This window comes from Strongylocentrotus purpuratus, unplaced genomic scaffold, assembly GCF_000002235.5.
Source record: "Strongylocentrotus purpuratus isolate Spur 01 unplaced genomic scaffold, Spur_5.0 spur5_contig_844, whole genome shotgun sequence".
Classification (NCBI taxonomy): Eukaryota; Metazoa; Echinodermata; class Echinoidea; order Camarodonta; family Strongylocentrotidae; genus Strongylocentrotus; species Strongylocentrotus purpuratus.
The window spans coordinates 1,192,771-1,207,983 of record NW_022145551.1 but is presented as its reverse complement, the minus strand read 5'-3'; the positions used below and the strand labels follow the sequence as shown (position 1 = coordinate 1,207,983).

At 38.2% G+C, this 15,213-nt stretch overlaps 1 protein-coding gene across 1 annotated transcript in view; it reads left to right on the top strand.

Moving 5' to 3' along the window:
• Nucleotides 1-369: 369 nt before the first annotated feature.
• The window catches only part of LOC105437361, a 122,420-nt gene continuing 107,576 nt past the window's right edge, over nucleotides 370-15,213 (top strand). The window contains exons 1-13 of the mRNA XM_030990362.1: nucleotides 370-530; nucleotides 1,951-2,196; nucleotides 3,516-3,812; nucleotides 4,501-4,773; nucleotides 5,893-6,189; nucleotides 6,874-7,161; nucleotides 7,465-7,752; nucleotides 8,426-8,680; nucleotides 9,492-9,755; nucleotides 11,158-11,409; nucleotides 12,486-12,785; nucleotides 13,691-13,936; nucleotides 14,648-14,929. Coding sequence (XP_030846222.1) covers nucleotides 392-530; nucleotides 1,951-2,196; nucleotides 3,516-3,812; nucleotides 4,501-4,773; nucleotides 5,893-6,189; nucleotides 6,874-7,161; nucleotides 7,465-7,752; nucleotides 8,426-8,680; nucleotides 9,492-9,755; nucleotides 11,158-11,409; nucleotides 12,486-12,785; nucleotides 13,691-13,936; nucleotides 14,648-14,929 — 3,427 coding nt within the window. The 5' untranslated portion in view covers nucleotides 370-391. The remainder of the gene's footprint in view (nucleotides 531-1,950; nucleotides 2,197-3,515; nucleotides 3,813-4,500; nucleotides 4,774-5,892; nucleotides 6,190-6,873; nucleotides 7,162-7,464; nucleotides 7,753-8,425; nucleotides 8,681-9,491; nucleotides 9,756-11,157; nucleotides 11,410-12,485; nucleotides 12,786-13,690; nucleotides 13,937-14,647; nucleotides 14,930-15,213) is intronic.

Genomic DNA, 15,213 nt, shown 5'->3' with positions numbered 1-15,213 from the left:
AACAGCATTTTATTTTAACCCTGAGTGTATGCGAGAACATGAAATCAAGAAATAAAATGAAATGTTCAGTTTACAGGTACAGTCAAACCTGCTTTAGTGACCACCTGTCTACAAAGCCCACCTGTCTATAAAGGCCAAATTTGTTGTTTTCCTTGATAATGGTTTCTCATTGAATCATGTACTAAAGGAACCTGTCTTCAAAGGCCACGTTTTATTTTTTCCTTGGGCGGTCGCTATAGACAGGTTTAACTGTATTAAAATAATGCTAGAATATATACGATCAATGTGTACACCTTTGAATTTGGAGCAAGACCATTAGGTATGACCCTCTACAAAACATTGTATTTACAGAATTACTTATACTCCAATGAATGGAGTAAGTCAGTATAAGATGGTTGGTAAAACAGTGACAAGTACCACGCTGGAAGGACTTTACCAGGCCACTGAGTACACCTTGGATGTGAGGTCTGTGTCAGGACTTGATGATCTAGCAGAAGAAAGTGAGCCAGTCTCACAAACGACTTTGACTAGTAAGTACACTACATGGCCTAAATTCACTCAGATCAATTTTTGACTCTTTATGTTTCACCGAGATGTATGGGGTCCAGGAGATTTCAAGGAACAAAGTTCTGATACTATGTAATTTCTGCCACTTTGTATTAAAGTTGTTCCCACCAATTAGTTATTCATTCACACCACTTAGTTTTACATTATTCTCACAAGTTACTAATTATTTTCCACCACTTATTAAATCGTTTACACCACTTAGTAAGTCATTCACACCACTTAGTATTAAGTTATTTTTCCAGTTACTGATTCTTTTCTACCACTGAAGTCATTCACACCACTTAGTAAGTCATTCCCAACAATTTGTTAATCATTCACACCACTTAGTATTGAGTTATTCTTACCAGTTACTGATTCTTTTCCACCACTTAGTATGTCATTCCCACTACTTATTAAATCGTTCACACCACTTAGTAAGTCACTAACCCCATTGGGTAAGTTGGTCATACCACTTAGTAAGTTGTACCCACCACTTAGTAAGTTGTACCCACCACTTAGTAAGTTGATCCCACCACTTAGTAAGTTAGTCCCACCACTTAGTAAGTTGTACCCACCACTTAGTAAGTTAGTCCCACCACTTAGTAAGTTAGTCCCACAACTTAGTAAGTTAGTCCCACCACTTAGTAAGTTAGTCCCACCACTTAGTAAGTTGTACCCACCACTTAGTAAGTTAGTCCCACCACTTAGTAAGTTGTACCCACCACTTAGTAAGTTGTACCCACCACTTAGTAAGTTAGTCCCACCACTTAGTAAGTTGTACCCACCACTTAGTTGTACCCACCACTTAGTAAGTTGGTCCTACCACTTAGTAAGTTGTACGAACCACTTAGAAAGTCATTCACACCATAATGCTACATCAAGTTATTTCCATATGCTCTCCTGAATTAGATTAGGAAGTCGTGAGAATGATGTAGAAGGGATGGGAACGATTTAATATAATGCTTTTCATGCACCACCTCTCCTGCACTCTACAGAGATGATTCCCTGTGCTAAATTTTATTTCTCAAGAGGTGTTTTTAATAACTAGAGGCTTCCAGTGATTTCTTGGTAGAAAAAAACTATTATACACATGTGATAGATGTCAGTTTTTACAAAGGATCGTTTTAATTTTGTTGATGGATGGTGCTGCCATTCGGCTAATCACAACCTACTCTGCATTGTTCATGTCAGGTGACACTCTTTGCACCCCTACCCCTCCCCCTCAAATACAAACTGGCACTTATTGCATGAATATTACTGGTAATAATAGTGCTGATAATAAGTGTTAAAGGGTACATATCTTTGTATTTTGGTCATTTGTATTTTTATTGCAAGGTAAAATATAGTTGAATTGAATTGAATTTGATTGAATTTGATTTGATTGAAAATTTACTTTACAACCAGGGAGTCTTCCAGCTGACACTATGATAATCACCATGATAAATGAGACCACGGTGTCTATCATCTGGACTATCTGGGACGGCATTACCATATTTGATGTAGTTGATCAGTTCACGGTCACAGTTGACAGTCAAAGTTTGGTTGAATCAAGAGTGATGCTAACAAACCTGGTGCCAGCCTCTTTGTATAGAGTCTCTGTGACCGACCTCAACGATCCGAGTGGTGTAATCGTGAGAGATTTCAGAACAGGTATTGATTATGCCTTGACAACAACAAAAATCAGTATTAATAATGATGATATTATCAATAGTAATAATAACAATAGTTATTATAATGATGATAATGATAACAATACTACTACTACTTATAATAACAATTAAACAAATAATGATAATAATGAAAATATTGATTGAAATAATAATAATGATAAAGATATAGATAAAGATAATAATGATGATGATAAAAATAATAATAATAAAAATAATGATTACAATAATGATAATAAAAATAATAAAGATAATAATTATAATAATAACAATGAAAATGGTAATAAGGATAATGATAATGACAATTATAATAATAATGATAATAATGGTAATTACAATAATAGTGATAATATTAATGCTTATAATGATAATAATTCTTATTATAATATCTAACAAATTTAAGTCACCAAATCCACTTGACAAATCCACTGCTCAAGGCACATGTGTGCAAAAGATGAAATCATAAGAGTATTTGCATTATACACATGAACAGAACAGGACTAAGATCGAACATTCAATAAATAAAAGAGAATAATTAATATATCAAATCAAACGGACATGTTTTAAGATTATTAATTTGATTATTTGATTATATAAAGATGCAAAGACTGTCAATAATTAGAAAAACTGAGGGGATTTTCACACATCCTACAGCAAACTGCTGCATCATTTTCTTGTTTTAGTAAATGATTAGCAAATGGGGAACAAAAAACTACTGCCCGTAACAAAGGTCCTACACCCACGTTATTCCCTGTGTTTTATTAGAAGAAAAAACCTGTTAAGTCCAGTTCGCTGAAGTATGGTTGAAAAAACTCTGTGGTAAAACTGTGGCAGATTTGTTAAAAAACTGACTTAAACTTTAAAGATAACTTGTCACCAGGCACCATTAAACCACAAAAACATCACATGGTGTGATTTACAGTTAGAGCACAATTAAAGTGTTTACGGTTAAGGGGGTCAAATTTTAGTTCGTAGTGTTCCCTGAAAGGATATACTGTCTTCTATGTAATTTCAACATTTTGAAGCATCAAATAATTTGGGCAGATTTTTGTAGACCTAAAAGTTCTTTGATTTTTTTTTAAATAATTTGAGTTTCTTAATGGCCCTGACTACTTGTCTCATTTTGATCTCCTATATTGTAAGACAGTGTAGTAAGGCTGATGCATCGATACCTGGTTTCAGAGTCCTGTACTTAGATAAATTTTACTTCATTTCTTTCACATCCTAGAACCCTTTCTCCTGTCTCTCAACGCCAAGTTATCTGTATGGAGATAAAATATTACTGTTTCTTTTACATTGTAGCGCCCTCACCACCTTCTAAAATTGAGGTGAACGAAGATGAATCCAACGATGTGGAGATCACTTTCACCTGGACTTCATCGCCTGGTGCTGAATTCTATCGCCCTACTCTTGTACGTCCTGATGGTAGCGAACTTTCTCATCCTGATGGCGATGTTCCTGCCACCAGTCCACTTGTGGCCACTTTCAAAGGCCTCCAATCCGACACGGCATATGAACTGAATGTCAGGTCGGGACTGTACCTGTTTTCAGAGTTCCCTGAAATCTTGAGTCGAGCTGTAACGATTGAACACACCACAGGTACAAATTGACATGCACATTCAATACTTATGTTAGAAATATGAGTATTTTACGAAGTTTTTGTCTTAGATAATATACTCAGCCAACTTTAGTATTCAGTTGAAGATTTTGGCTAAGTATTTTACCTTCAGTTTGCCAAGCTCCCAAGCAGACTTAATCCAATTATTGTGGAGGCCTTGATTGGCAAGCATATGGTTATCATGCACAATAATTTTATCTTTTGCTCTGAATTATTATGCGATGCGTTAATTGTGCATAATTTTGGATAGACCATGTGACATCACAATGCTCGTCAGTGAGTATTTTGTCTAAAAGTTGACTTGCTTTTAAGTAAAATACTCAGATACCATTGGCTGCCGGTGAGGAGAACATAAGATCTATAATATAGTTCATGGAAGTTACGGTACATCATTCTTGCAGGCAGCTAACAGTATTATACACCTACGTTTTTTTTACTGAGTGAAAATGCATAATGGTGCTAAATGAGTAAATTATTTGGATATACAACTATCCAATTCCACCGAACAGTGTTATTTGTTTCTAAATTTGAAGGAAAGAAAATTACCTGAAGTTTTCCCCATCGTTATTAAAACATGTTTTGTGAGATTTGTATGTCTTTTTTCATGTGTTTTACTCAATTTGTTCACACTACGCATGTTTCTTTTCTCTGTTTTTGTTTACTGTATAGGTGGTATTTCCAATACTACGGTTACAGAGGTTGCGAAAACCTCCTCATCGGTTACGCTTGCTCTCATCCCTCCAAATCCGAGTGTAACGGTACTCTTTATAGTTGTCTACACCGATTATGATACACGAGTCACTTCAGTGTTTCAGGCTTATAATGATGAATCTCCCCTTCCACCTGTTGTTGAGCAAACGATTCCAGGCCTCTCGCCTGCTACCACGTACAGGCTGAGGGTCTCTTGGGGAGACGACAATGAAGAATACTACTTAACAACATGTAAGTAATAATTACATCAAATTATAAAGCGCAGGTATATACAGACTGCTTAACCCTTCATTAGCATGATGCAGCCTCCTGTAGGCTCTCCTATAGTTTAAGTTGACTGGCACAGTTTTTATTTTCACTGGACTTAGCATATTATACTGTAAATGGACAAGTGGTTTGTCCACACACCATTTCTGCACTTCATGACACTCCTTGCAGTTACTCGCCTCACCTACCATCCCAGTATATCTTCCTAAATGAGCTGCAAAAGGAATTAAAGGGTATCAAGAACTATTTATATATAACCTTACTGGGTAGTGATGAAGAAAAAAAACCTCCCAATGGTGCTTCTTTACCTCCACATAACCACAAACTATTCAAAAGCTTCGGAAAAACATGTGCTTCTTCCAAGAAATCTTTGAAGACTGCAACGGATGAGGCTTTCCTTGGGTCTAGTGGTAGGTTATACCAAAGCTTTGGAGCAGCACAACTGAAAGTGCAATCTCCAAGATTTACTTTCGTTTTTTAGGTAGCTTTAGAATCAGCTTGTCCTGTGTACTTTGTAAGTTATGTGTTTCTGGATGTGATTTAAGGGATAATAATTCAGACATATAATGTGAATGTTAATGCCCTATATGTTTGTTCTCCTATAATCGTTTTATGTTGAATGTTCCATGTCACATGTACATTTTATTTTCTGTTTTCTTTGAATAATGCATGTAAGTTTGAATTGGCAAATAATTTGAGGCTTGACCATTCAAAGCTTTGTAAACAAGCAAAAGTCTCCAAAAGGCGATGTTACTAATAATGAAAAAGGGTGTATCATGGGAATATTTTGAGTAATATGAGACGAGTATTGCACTACTAAGTGTCTTGAATTCAGTTATGATGAGGTAGTGGCTTCTAAGTAATATATTACGCTATCATCACTGTCATAATAAGTAGGTACTTTTTGTACCGTTCTCAGTAATATACAACGCTAAAAAAGCTACACGGTGATGAAAAAAAAATGTAAACGAGGTAAAGGGCATGAACAGCTGTATGAGAGAGAAACGATTTGAAGATCAAAGAATAACAAATGGAGCCTTTTTCATATTCAAATTTTTGACCAGTGGTTTCATTTTTTTTCAGTGCCATCAAGTCCTACAGTATTGAATGTGTTTCCCAGCTCCGACGGTCGATCTGTCCTTCTCAACTGGAGTCCCCCGGTACCATCAGACAACGTCTTTGGATACAAGATCCTGTATTCACCGTCGGAAGAAGATGATGGGGAGACCGAGTTGTTTGCTGCCCCCGTGGACAGGTCCAGAACAGTTCTTAATCTCGTGCCTGGGGTTCCTTATACTTTCTCATTGTCTTCGCTGGTTCAGAATCAGAGCGGTGATGTCTTCTTGGAGAGCGAACCCCTTGTCCGCACTTTCACATTAGGTAAGTACAATTTTTACATTATTTTCAACTTGCCCCACTGAAACCGGGGGGGGGGGGGGGGGAGGGGGGTTCAAATACCCCCCCCCCCCCCAGGCTAGATAGGTTTAAACCTCATCTAGATGTATATGCAGTTACAAGCTAAATGATGTGGTTCTACATCTGTGCAAGGGAAAAAAAAAATCATAATTTCAAAAATTCTGTGTGTCGGGTGCGCCTTTCGTGCCACTACATTTTTAAAGCTATCTTAGTCCTACATGTATCTAAATTTGTAGATGTGCTATTAAATTTAATACATTGATCACATATATACTGAACTCCTTTGTGTGGTCGAGAATGTATCAGGGTTGCCACAGTCGTAAAACCTGGAAAGTCATGGAAAGTGACCTCACCTAGAAGGTTCTGTAGAAATTTTAAATTTTCACCCATTTGTGTTGTATATGGTTTTCATGATGCAAAGGAAAATGTTACAGATATCGATTTACTACTTCATCATGCTTTATTTGCAATTAATAATTTTTTATGGAAAAAAAACAGCATTAAGAATGGACATTTCTGCATTGGAAGTGTGTCGCGCTTGGTTGTAAGTTTAGTTTTAATGAATTCCTTTTTTTGCCATCATGGTTCCTCTTTTTGGTCGCACAAGGTTGGCAGCTCTGTATAATTATCTTTGTTTCTTCTATGCAGATACCACACCAGGCCAAACCTACGTACTCTCTAGGACCAACAGCTCCATTGAGTATATCTGGACACAACTTAACCTTGCCCTGCCATCTTACTTCATATTGACTTTGACTTCAAATGGTGTACAGGTTGGGGATGTGGTGATGGTATCTGGCTCCACTCGGCCCAGCGCCTGGTTCGACGGCTTACAGTCTGGGACGGAGTATGAACTGACTGTAAATCACTACAGCTTGTTCGTGCTAGGAACTCCTACATCACTGATTGGAACGAACAGTGTTATCACAACAACAAGTAAGCAGCAAAGTACATTTATATCATGTTAGTGTTCCAGGAAGTCTGTCTCATTGAGGCCTGTACGTCATCCCTGTACACCAACACATGTAAAAAGTGTAGTTCATAATCACCAGACGTGTATGCGTGTATCGCTTTAGGGGTATCAACAATCGGGAAAAAGGGTATCAAATTCACTGCATTATGTTCATTTTCAAAGCTTGATGCATTTTTGTGTTTGTGATATACATCATTTGTGCTCAGTAATGTTTAGCCCTTATTGAGATACCGCATGGATTAGCAATATCCTTTGTTCTTTTGTAGACCCAAACCGTCCAGGACCTGTCACCATCATCACCGTGGAGCAAGTGTCACTTGTCGTCGGTTTGGAACAACCTCCTCTTGCCACCAATTTTGATAGCTACGAGGTTTCCTTCAGCCAAGACGGGAGCAACATCGAGGTGCCCGCTGGGTCTGCCGGTGTCAATGACACCATGTACAGGGTCGAGGGTCTTAACCCAGATACGTTGTATACCATCTATGTGAGGACTGTAAGTGGGACTGGGCCATCACGAAGTGTCAGTGAACCATCCATGGTTCAAGAAGCCACATGTAAGTCATATTTCATTCCCTCATCATTCGTAAAGATTCTTAACCCAGATACGTTGTATACCATCTATGAGAGGACGTTGAGTGGGACTGGGCCATCACGAAGTGTCAGTGAACCCTCCATGGTTCAAGAAGCCACATATAAGTCATTTTTTATTCCCTCACCATTCGTAAAGGATTAAATCAGTTGTATCATTTGTCTGAATTGTGAGTAATTTATCAAATTGTAAAATTTGTGAAACAGTAGAGGTATTGTGGTCTAGTGGATAAGAATCCGGACTGTGAACCACCAGGTACAGGGTTCAAGTTCTTTTTTCCTTTGCCACAGTCCACCAAGGTGAAATCATTCACGTCATCAATACAGTATGTAACTCAATAGAGTACCGGAGTGTGACGTCATACTGGCCAGGTTGTCAAGGTTACTGGTTCGAAACAATTTTGTGCTGAACAATGGTGTGGTGATGACACCACGGCCCACCACTGAATTTGCCCTGCTCCAGCCTGTTGCTTGAATCATTTTGCGGTGAATCTCATGCGTAGGCTCTGTTGATCGAACCAGTAACCTCCACGATGAGCCAATATGACGTTTGGTGCTCTATACCCATTGATAATGCTGCAACCGGCATGAAATGTCCAGGTCATTGATTTGATTCCCCTTATCCTTTTAACCATACAGCTACGTTGGAGCTCGGTCAGATCATTGTTCAAACTGTGGACACCACTTCAATCACATTTGCATACGGGGTCAACAGCAGTTTGACAGGAGAGGTCACCTTCTTACCCACACGGTCTCCAAGTGATGGCACCATACTTCACATTGCTGCAGAGCGACGTGTCTTCCTCACCGGTCTCATACCTGGAAAGAGCTACACACTTACTCTTAATGTTGTTGGAGGTGATGATTCTGTGTACACAAAATCTACAAGGACAGGTATGTATTGCGCCCTCTGGCGGTACAATGTCTTTTCGGAGGTGCTATTGTCAGGTCTGATAAAAACCAGATTTAAATCGGTTTCCCGATTTTTAAAAGATTTTTTCCCGATTTTTTTTCCTTCCCCATTTATCCCCATTTTTCTTACTCAAAAGGGGGGAATGCTGTAAGATGGCATTTTCCCCCCGAATCCTCTTTTTTTTTTTTTTACTCAAGGGGGGCGTGGTTAAGGGGAAATAATTGAGGGCCATTATGGGCATCACTTCAGTATTCGGTCTCCAAACAGACGATATCTATACTTATTTGAACATGAAGTAGAGGAAAAAATCAATGAGATCTGAAGTTCTGTTTTATATAAAAGCTGAAATATACATGTAGCATTGAAACGATGAAATATAAGCATAAAATTAGTCGGCTGTGCATTTCACTCAAATTAATTATTTAAGACAGTAAGGTAATATTATTTACAGGTAGCTAGATAGGCACCACATTTAAGATGAAGTACACAGGACAAGCTGCTTCTAAAACTACCTTACTCAAAGACAAAATTAACTTGTGGAGATTGCGCTTTTAGTTGTGCTGCTCCAAAGCTTTAGAATAACCTATCTGGTACCTTTAGACGTAAGAAATGTTGCATTTGTTGCCATCTTCTTGAAGATGTTCTGGTTTTCAGAAGCTCCAGACTATGTTTTGGTTATGTGTGATTTTTTTTTTTTAGTTGTCATCCTAGCCTAGTAGAGTTATATTTGTAAGTAGCTGCAATATATATTAAAATCAATGTTATTTTTATTATTATTATTTCCACTTACAGTGCCTTTACAGCCACCATCTATCAACGTGGTGACAAGGTATGTTGATGCTACGGTGACTTGGGGCATTCCCACAGGCAGCATCGTAAATGGTTACGAGGTCAGTGTAGACGGTGTTAGGTATAAGGATGTACCAGGAGACACAAGAACTTTGGTCATCGAAGGCCTGAAGCCTGCTACCAGCTATGAGGTGCAAGTACGCTCTGTCAGTGAGGATTTGAATGCGAGACGCACCAGTAGTCCTTCAACTAGATCAGCTACTACACGTAAGATTCTAAATACAGTCAAACCTGCTTTAGTGACCACCTGTATAGAAAGACCACCTGTCTACAAAGACCACATTTTTTGTTTCACTTGAAAATAGTTTCTCATTGAAACATGTACAGAAGGAACCTGTACATAGAGACCACCTGCCCATGAAGACCACTTTTCTTGTCTCCAGTGGGTGGTCTTTATAGACAGGTTTTACTGTATATATCATGTTGATTATAATGATAAATAATCAGGATTTATAATAATAATAATAATAGTAACTGTGGGTTCTTGTACAGCGCTCATGTCAGTCAGATTTGATCCTCGATCCTGGCGCTCCCGATTATTACCCTGGCTTACCCTGCGCTTCAAACGAAATAAACTCTTTATTAAAGCATTTTGCAGATATTGGTACCCAAGGGAATCAGATTCATTCACGTATGGACGATGACCTTGGCATTTCAAGTAAAGCCTCGGTCACAAATGCCGAACTGCTACGAACACTGTACGAATGATTTTCGGGAAGACAATGGAAAAACGGAGATTCATACAAAATTAGCGTTCGTACAAACCTTTGTGACCGTAGCATAAAGTGCTCAAATCACTTGACTATGACACCTTTGTTAGTACCTTAGCTACATATAGGTCAGTACAAAAAAACTGGATGAACAGATTATTATGGACCTACTGCATTTCTTAGTTAAATAAACCTGGCCTATATCATCACAAATATTTCAAATTAAATGGGTAGAATTTCCCTTTTTAATGCTGTATTATCATGTTTGTTGCTGGATTTGTGAGTTTTGGTTTATACCTCGGGTGTAATACATGTATATTCTGTAATTGCATTCTAGATAAGTTAATTTGATAAGATGTTAGTGGAGACAGTTAGGTTCCTCTTTTAAAGGGATAGTTGAGTTCTGTTTTCAGACCTCAAATGCCTTCAAAGTGCATGGTTATTGCTCTTATTCTTATCTATGACATTTTCAGTGTCTTTTCAGGACCTAAATCTGCTTCGAAGGTAATTTTAGACCCCCAAATGTGTGAAATTTAGCCAATACGATCATACCAATTCAGCTTTACTTTTAAAAAAATATGGTGACTGTTAATTAATTAATTAAGAATAGCAATACATGGGCCGGCTAGTTGTGCGTAATATAACCAACACGAAAATGCCAACAACGGCATTGGCTGAAATAGGGCGTATAAGTACAATCTGAAACACTAAATGAATCTTGTTCATCTAATCATATAAATCAGCAATTTAGTTCCATTTGTTTTGTCGCTTGGGTTGTGACATACATCTTGGTTTTGACCTAAGGGATCATACATGAATTTATTCTCATATTCATTCTCAGTATTCAATTGCATTGTGGATGTGCTTAACTATCATAATACTCATCTTGCTTTATCCAGAGACCGCTTTGTGCTGTACAATCCGTGAGTCGGTGACATCGACTACAGTGGATGCTTACTTTGGGGAGCTGGATGGTGAAGTAGCGGCATACGTTGCCACACTGGAAGACTCAGAGGGCCCTGTAGTTAATGATGAGCTGTTGAACTCTCCTGTGGCTTCTTTTGATAATCTCGATCCCTCTGAAGTACATACCTTGACTATCAGCTCATTAACTTCTCCAGATCCACCTCTTATAAGGACATTCAGAACAAGTAAGCAAGCATTGAATATTGATGTCAGTCTACAAGTATATGCACATGGGCAAGTCCACAGTATTTACATGTATAATAATTATATAACATTGAATGGCCTTGAGTGGGATACGAGGGTTTATCCCACGAGCTGATAAGCATATTTACACAATTCGGCATGATGGGTGAAATATTCTCAAAGAGAGTGCAATATACTTTTGTATCTCATGAAAGAAAAGCCATTCAGTCATCATTATTATTAAGTGTATGGTATATCTGCTACCTCATTTTTCTTTTATACGTCCTTAGGTTTTTTTCTAATTAACTTCCAAGACTATAATAAAGGAAGAAAAACATTTTTGTTCTCACTGAAGCATATGTACTGAGTGCAACGCTCATATATCCATTGTTTTAGCCTTTGTGTAATCATACATATACTTATGGTTTTACATGTTTGCGCACACTAAAACATGAGATATGGAAAAATACTGCACAGTCATTCAGTTACTGTATCACAAACCATGAGATATGGGGGGTGTTTCACAAAGATCCTAAGTTGAACTTGTCTCTAAGTTGGACTTAAAAATTATGGAAAGTCGTTAGCAGCTATGAAAATATTTTGTAAAAGTTATTTTAAAAGGCATAAAATGTTGATTTGAAGAATTCATATTTTCTATTATCAAGGAGATTTCATGTTCTTGATGTGGAATTTATAAAAAGGCTAAAATACTTGAAATTTTTGCTTTTTAATATATTTTATTTAAGGCTACAAATAGCTCTCCATAATATTTAAGTCCAACTTAGAGTTACGTTCGACTTGGGATCTTTGTGAAACACCCCCATGGTTTTCAAATTGCATGGTCATCCTACTACTTTTACATAAAGTGTAAAATACACAGATATCTGTGCACTTGTGAATTGTGAACATTTATGTAATTTCTTTGTTCATGAGATTTTACTTTTCTTACTCATTTAGAATATTGATTTCACTAAAATGAAAGAAATATATATGCAACATTTACCCTTCTCCCCCCCCCCCCCACCAAAAAAAGAAAGAAAAAGTGTTACCATCGGATCGTATGATGACTTTCTTTCAGATCCACCATCGCCTGGTGACATCACCATACAGGAAATTACTTCCACATCTATCAGGGTATCGTGGGATAGAGCTGCTAATGATCTTGCCACCGTCACTGGCTATGTGCTCAGTTATGTCGATGCATCAGGAGTTGAGACAGAAACTGTCTTCTCAAAGCCTTGTGACCCGAATGAATATACCTTGACGGGCCTGAACCCAGACTCGTACTATAAGATTATCGTCAAAACTCAACTGATGGAGGAAGGGGTTTTCCCCGAGCAAGAGGGCGATGATGATAGCTTTATACAGTTCAATACAAGTAAGTATGATAGGACACTGAAACAGAAACTACAGTCAAACCTGCTTTAGTGACCACCTGTTTAGAAAGACCACATTTTTTGTTCCCCTTGAATATGGTTTCTCATTTAAACCTGTACTGAAGGAACCTGTGCATAAAGAACACCTTGCTATAGAGACAACTTTTCTTGTTTTTCTTGATCGTGCTTTATATACAGGTTACACTGTATGACTCAAGTTCGTGCATGAAAATTAATGTGACCTAAAGATTACTTTCCATTTAGTCTTTTGCATTTCTGTTTTTCATCGAAATTGGTTAAATTAAAACTGAAAATAAATGGATGATTAAATAAAACATTTATCACTCTATGCCTCTACTCTATACAAAAGTACAGTTACACCTGTCTATAGCGGCCACCTCTATCAATGTCACCTGTGTTTAGTGGTCACCTATATTGGTTCTCTTTAGAAAGAAATGTGTGTTGTTGAACCTGTCTAGAGAGGATACTTGTCTACAATGCCCAGTTTTCCTGTTTCCATTGGGTGGCCTTTATAGACTTTGACTTTGATAGAGTTTGACTGTAACATAATATTACGTCCCTCCCTTCTACTTACGGATCAAACAATCATGTAGAGGTGCCGTGGTCAAGTTGTTATGCGCCGGACTGTCGATCACAAGGTCCACGGTTTGAGATCATCGTGGCACTTATGTCCTTTGGCAAGACATTGATCTACATTTGCCACACTCAACCCAGACAATGTAAATGGGTACCTGGCAGGAATTAATTCTTTGAAATGCTAGAGCGCCGCAATGGCAGCACAGCTATAGCCTGGGGTAATAAGATTGGAAGCGCTTAAAGTGATTCTAATAAGCGCTATATAAAAACAGAGTATTATTATTATTATTATCTTTTGCTTCTCCCGTAGAACCTGTTCCCGAAGACACAATAGTGGTTCAGAGGAGAGCTACAACCACACTGGACATTGTATGGAATGCTGAGGGTCTGAGTGGTCAGCTGATACGTTTCAGACGCGTAGACTCAGATGATGCTGAACAGTCTGTGTCAGCAAGCGGGAATACTGCAACTCTCAGGAACTTGCTGCCCGGAACACTCTACTCTTTCCAACTAGGCATCAGTGGCTTCACTGCTGCAAGTGGAATAGGAAGAACAGGTGGGTTGCAGGGTTCAAGCCCCGGCACGGCTCTTATGTCAGTGAGCCAGGCATTTTATCTACATTGCTCCACTTCAGGTGCTAAATGGGTACCCAGTAATATGCGAAGGTCCGATTTGAGTAGCATGTGCGACCCAAAATAGTGGGGAACTAGCCGAGATGCTCCCCAGGGAGTGGGGAATGTTAACTGCAACGCACGGAATAGTTCTTGAATCCATTGACTGAGGTAATGACTGTAAGCTCTGTAGTCAGGGTCCCCAGGGTCATGGAAAAAACTGTAACGTCATGGGGAAAAAATATTCTAGAAAGTCATGGAAATTTAGGAAAAAAATCTCCCCAAGTCATGGAAGGTTGTAGAAATTGATCGTGGGTGTGAGCTGTGTGTGGCCAAGGCAGCTTTCCAGTTTGAACTGACAACAGGCATGTTATAACTATAAGTCTTGGATGCTGTCAAGCCATTCCAATATGGTACTTAACTTGACATGGAAAAGGCGAAAATGGTTTATGGAAAGTCATGGAATTTGGGTTTCGAATTTCAGTGGGAAGAAATTAATGTATATTTGCCTCTCTCGAGCCAGGTGAGGTGATTGGTAACCTGGCAGGACTTATTAATATTTCATCAATATCTCAGCTTGACCAATACTGTCTTTTATTTATATTATTATCATTATTATTATTATTTATATTATTATTATTATTATTTCTTTTCAGTTCCCAGACAACCAGGGACACTCTCACTGACAGAGACGACATCAACAGAGCTGTTCATCGAATGGCCGCTGGAGACTGGAAATGCAGATTTCTACCGCATAACCGTTTCCCCTCTTAACATGGCCGACTGCCCTGAGAAGACAGAGCAGACCACTGATCTACGATCTGTGACGTTGAACAGACTCTTCCCTCAAACAACATACTTGGTGACGGTCAGAGCGGTGGCTGGTATCAGTCAGGATCAGACCGAGAGCACTGCCCAGTCCAATACTTTTACAACAGGTATGTTTTCATTTTCATTTCATGTTCATTATTTGCTTACAATTTAAATGCAACTATAAATATATAATAAAGCTAAGGTTACAAGATTGAAGTTATCTTGATATGAAAGGTACCGGGTAATGCAAAGTTTTTTGGAAATTTTGAAAATTGGATGAATAGTAATTCTTTAAAATTTTGATATATTTGGATGCCCCTGAGGATGTATTATAAGCACTAGAAAATTTAGCCCCTAAAACACATTTGCTTTCGAGAAATTGAATAATAACAAATTTACCGGTGCTCCA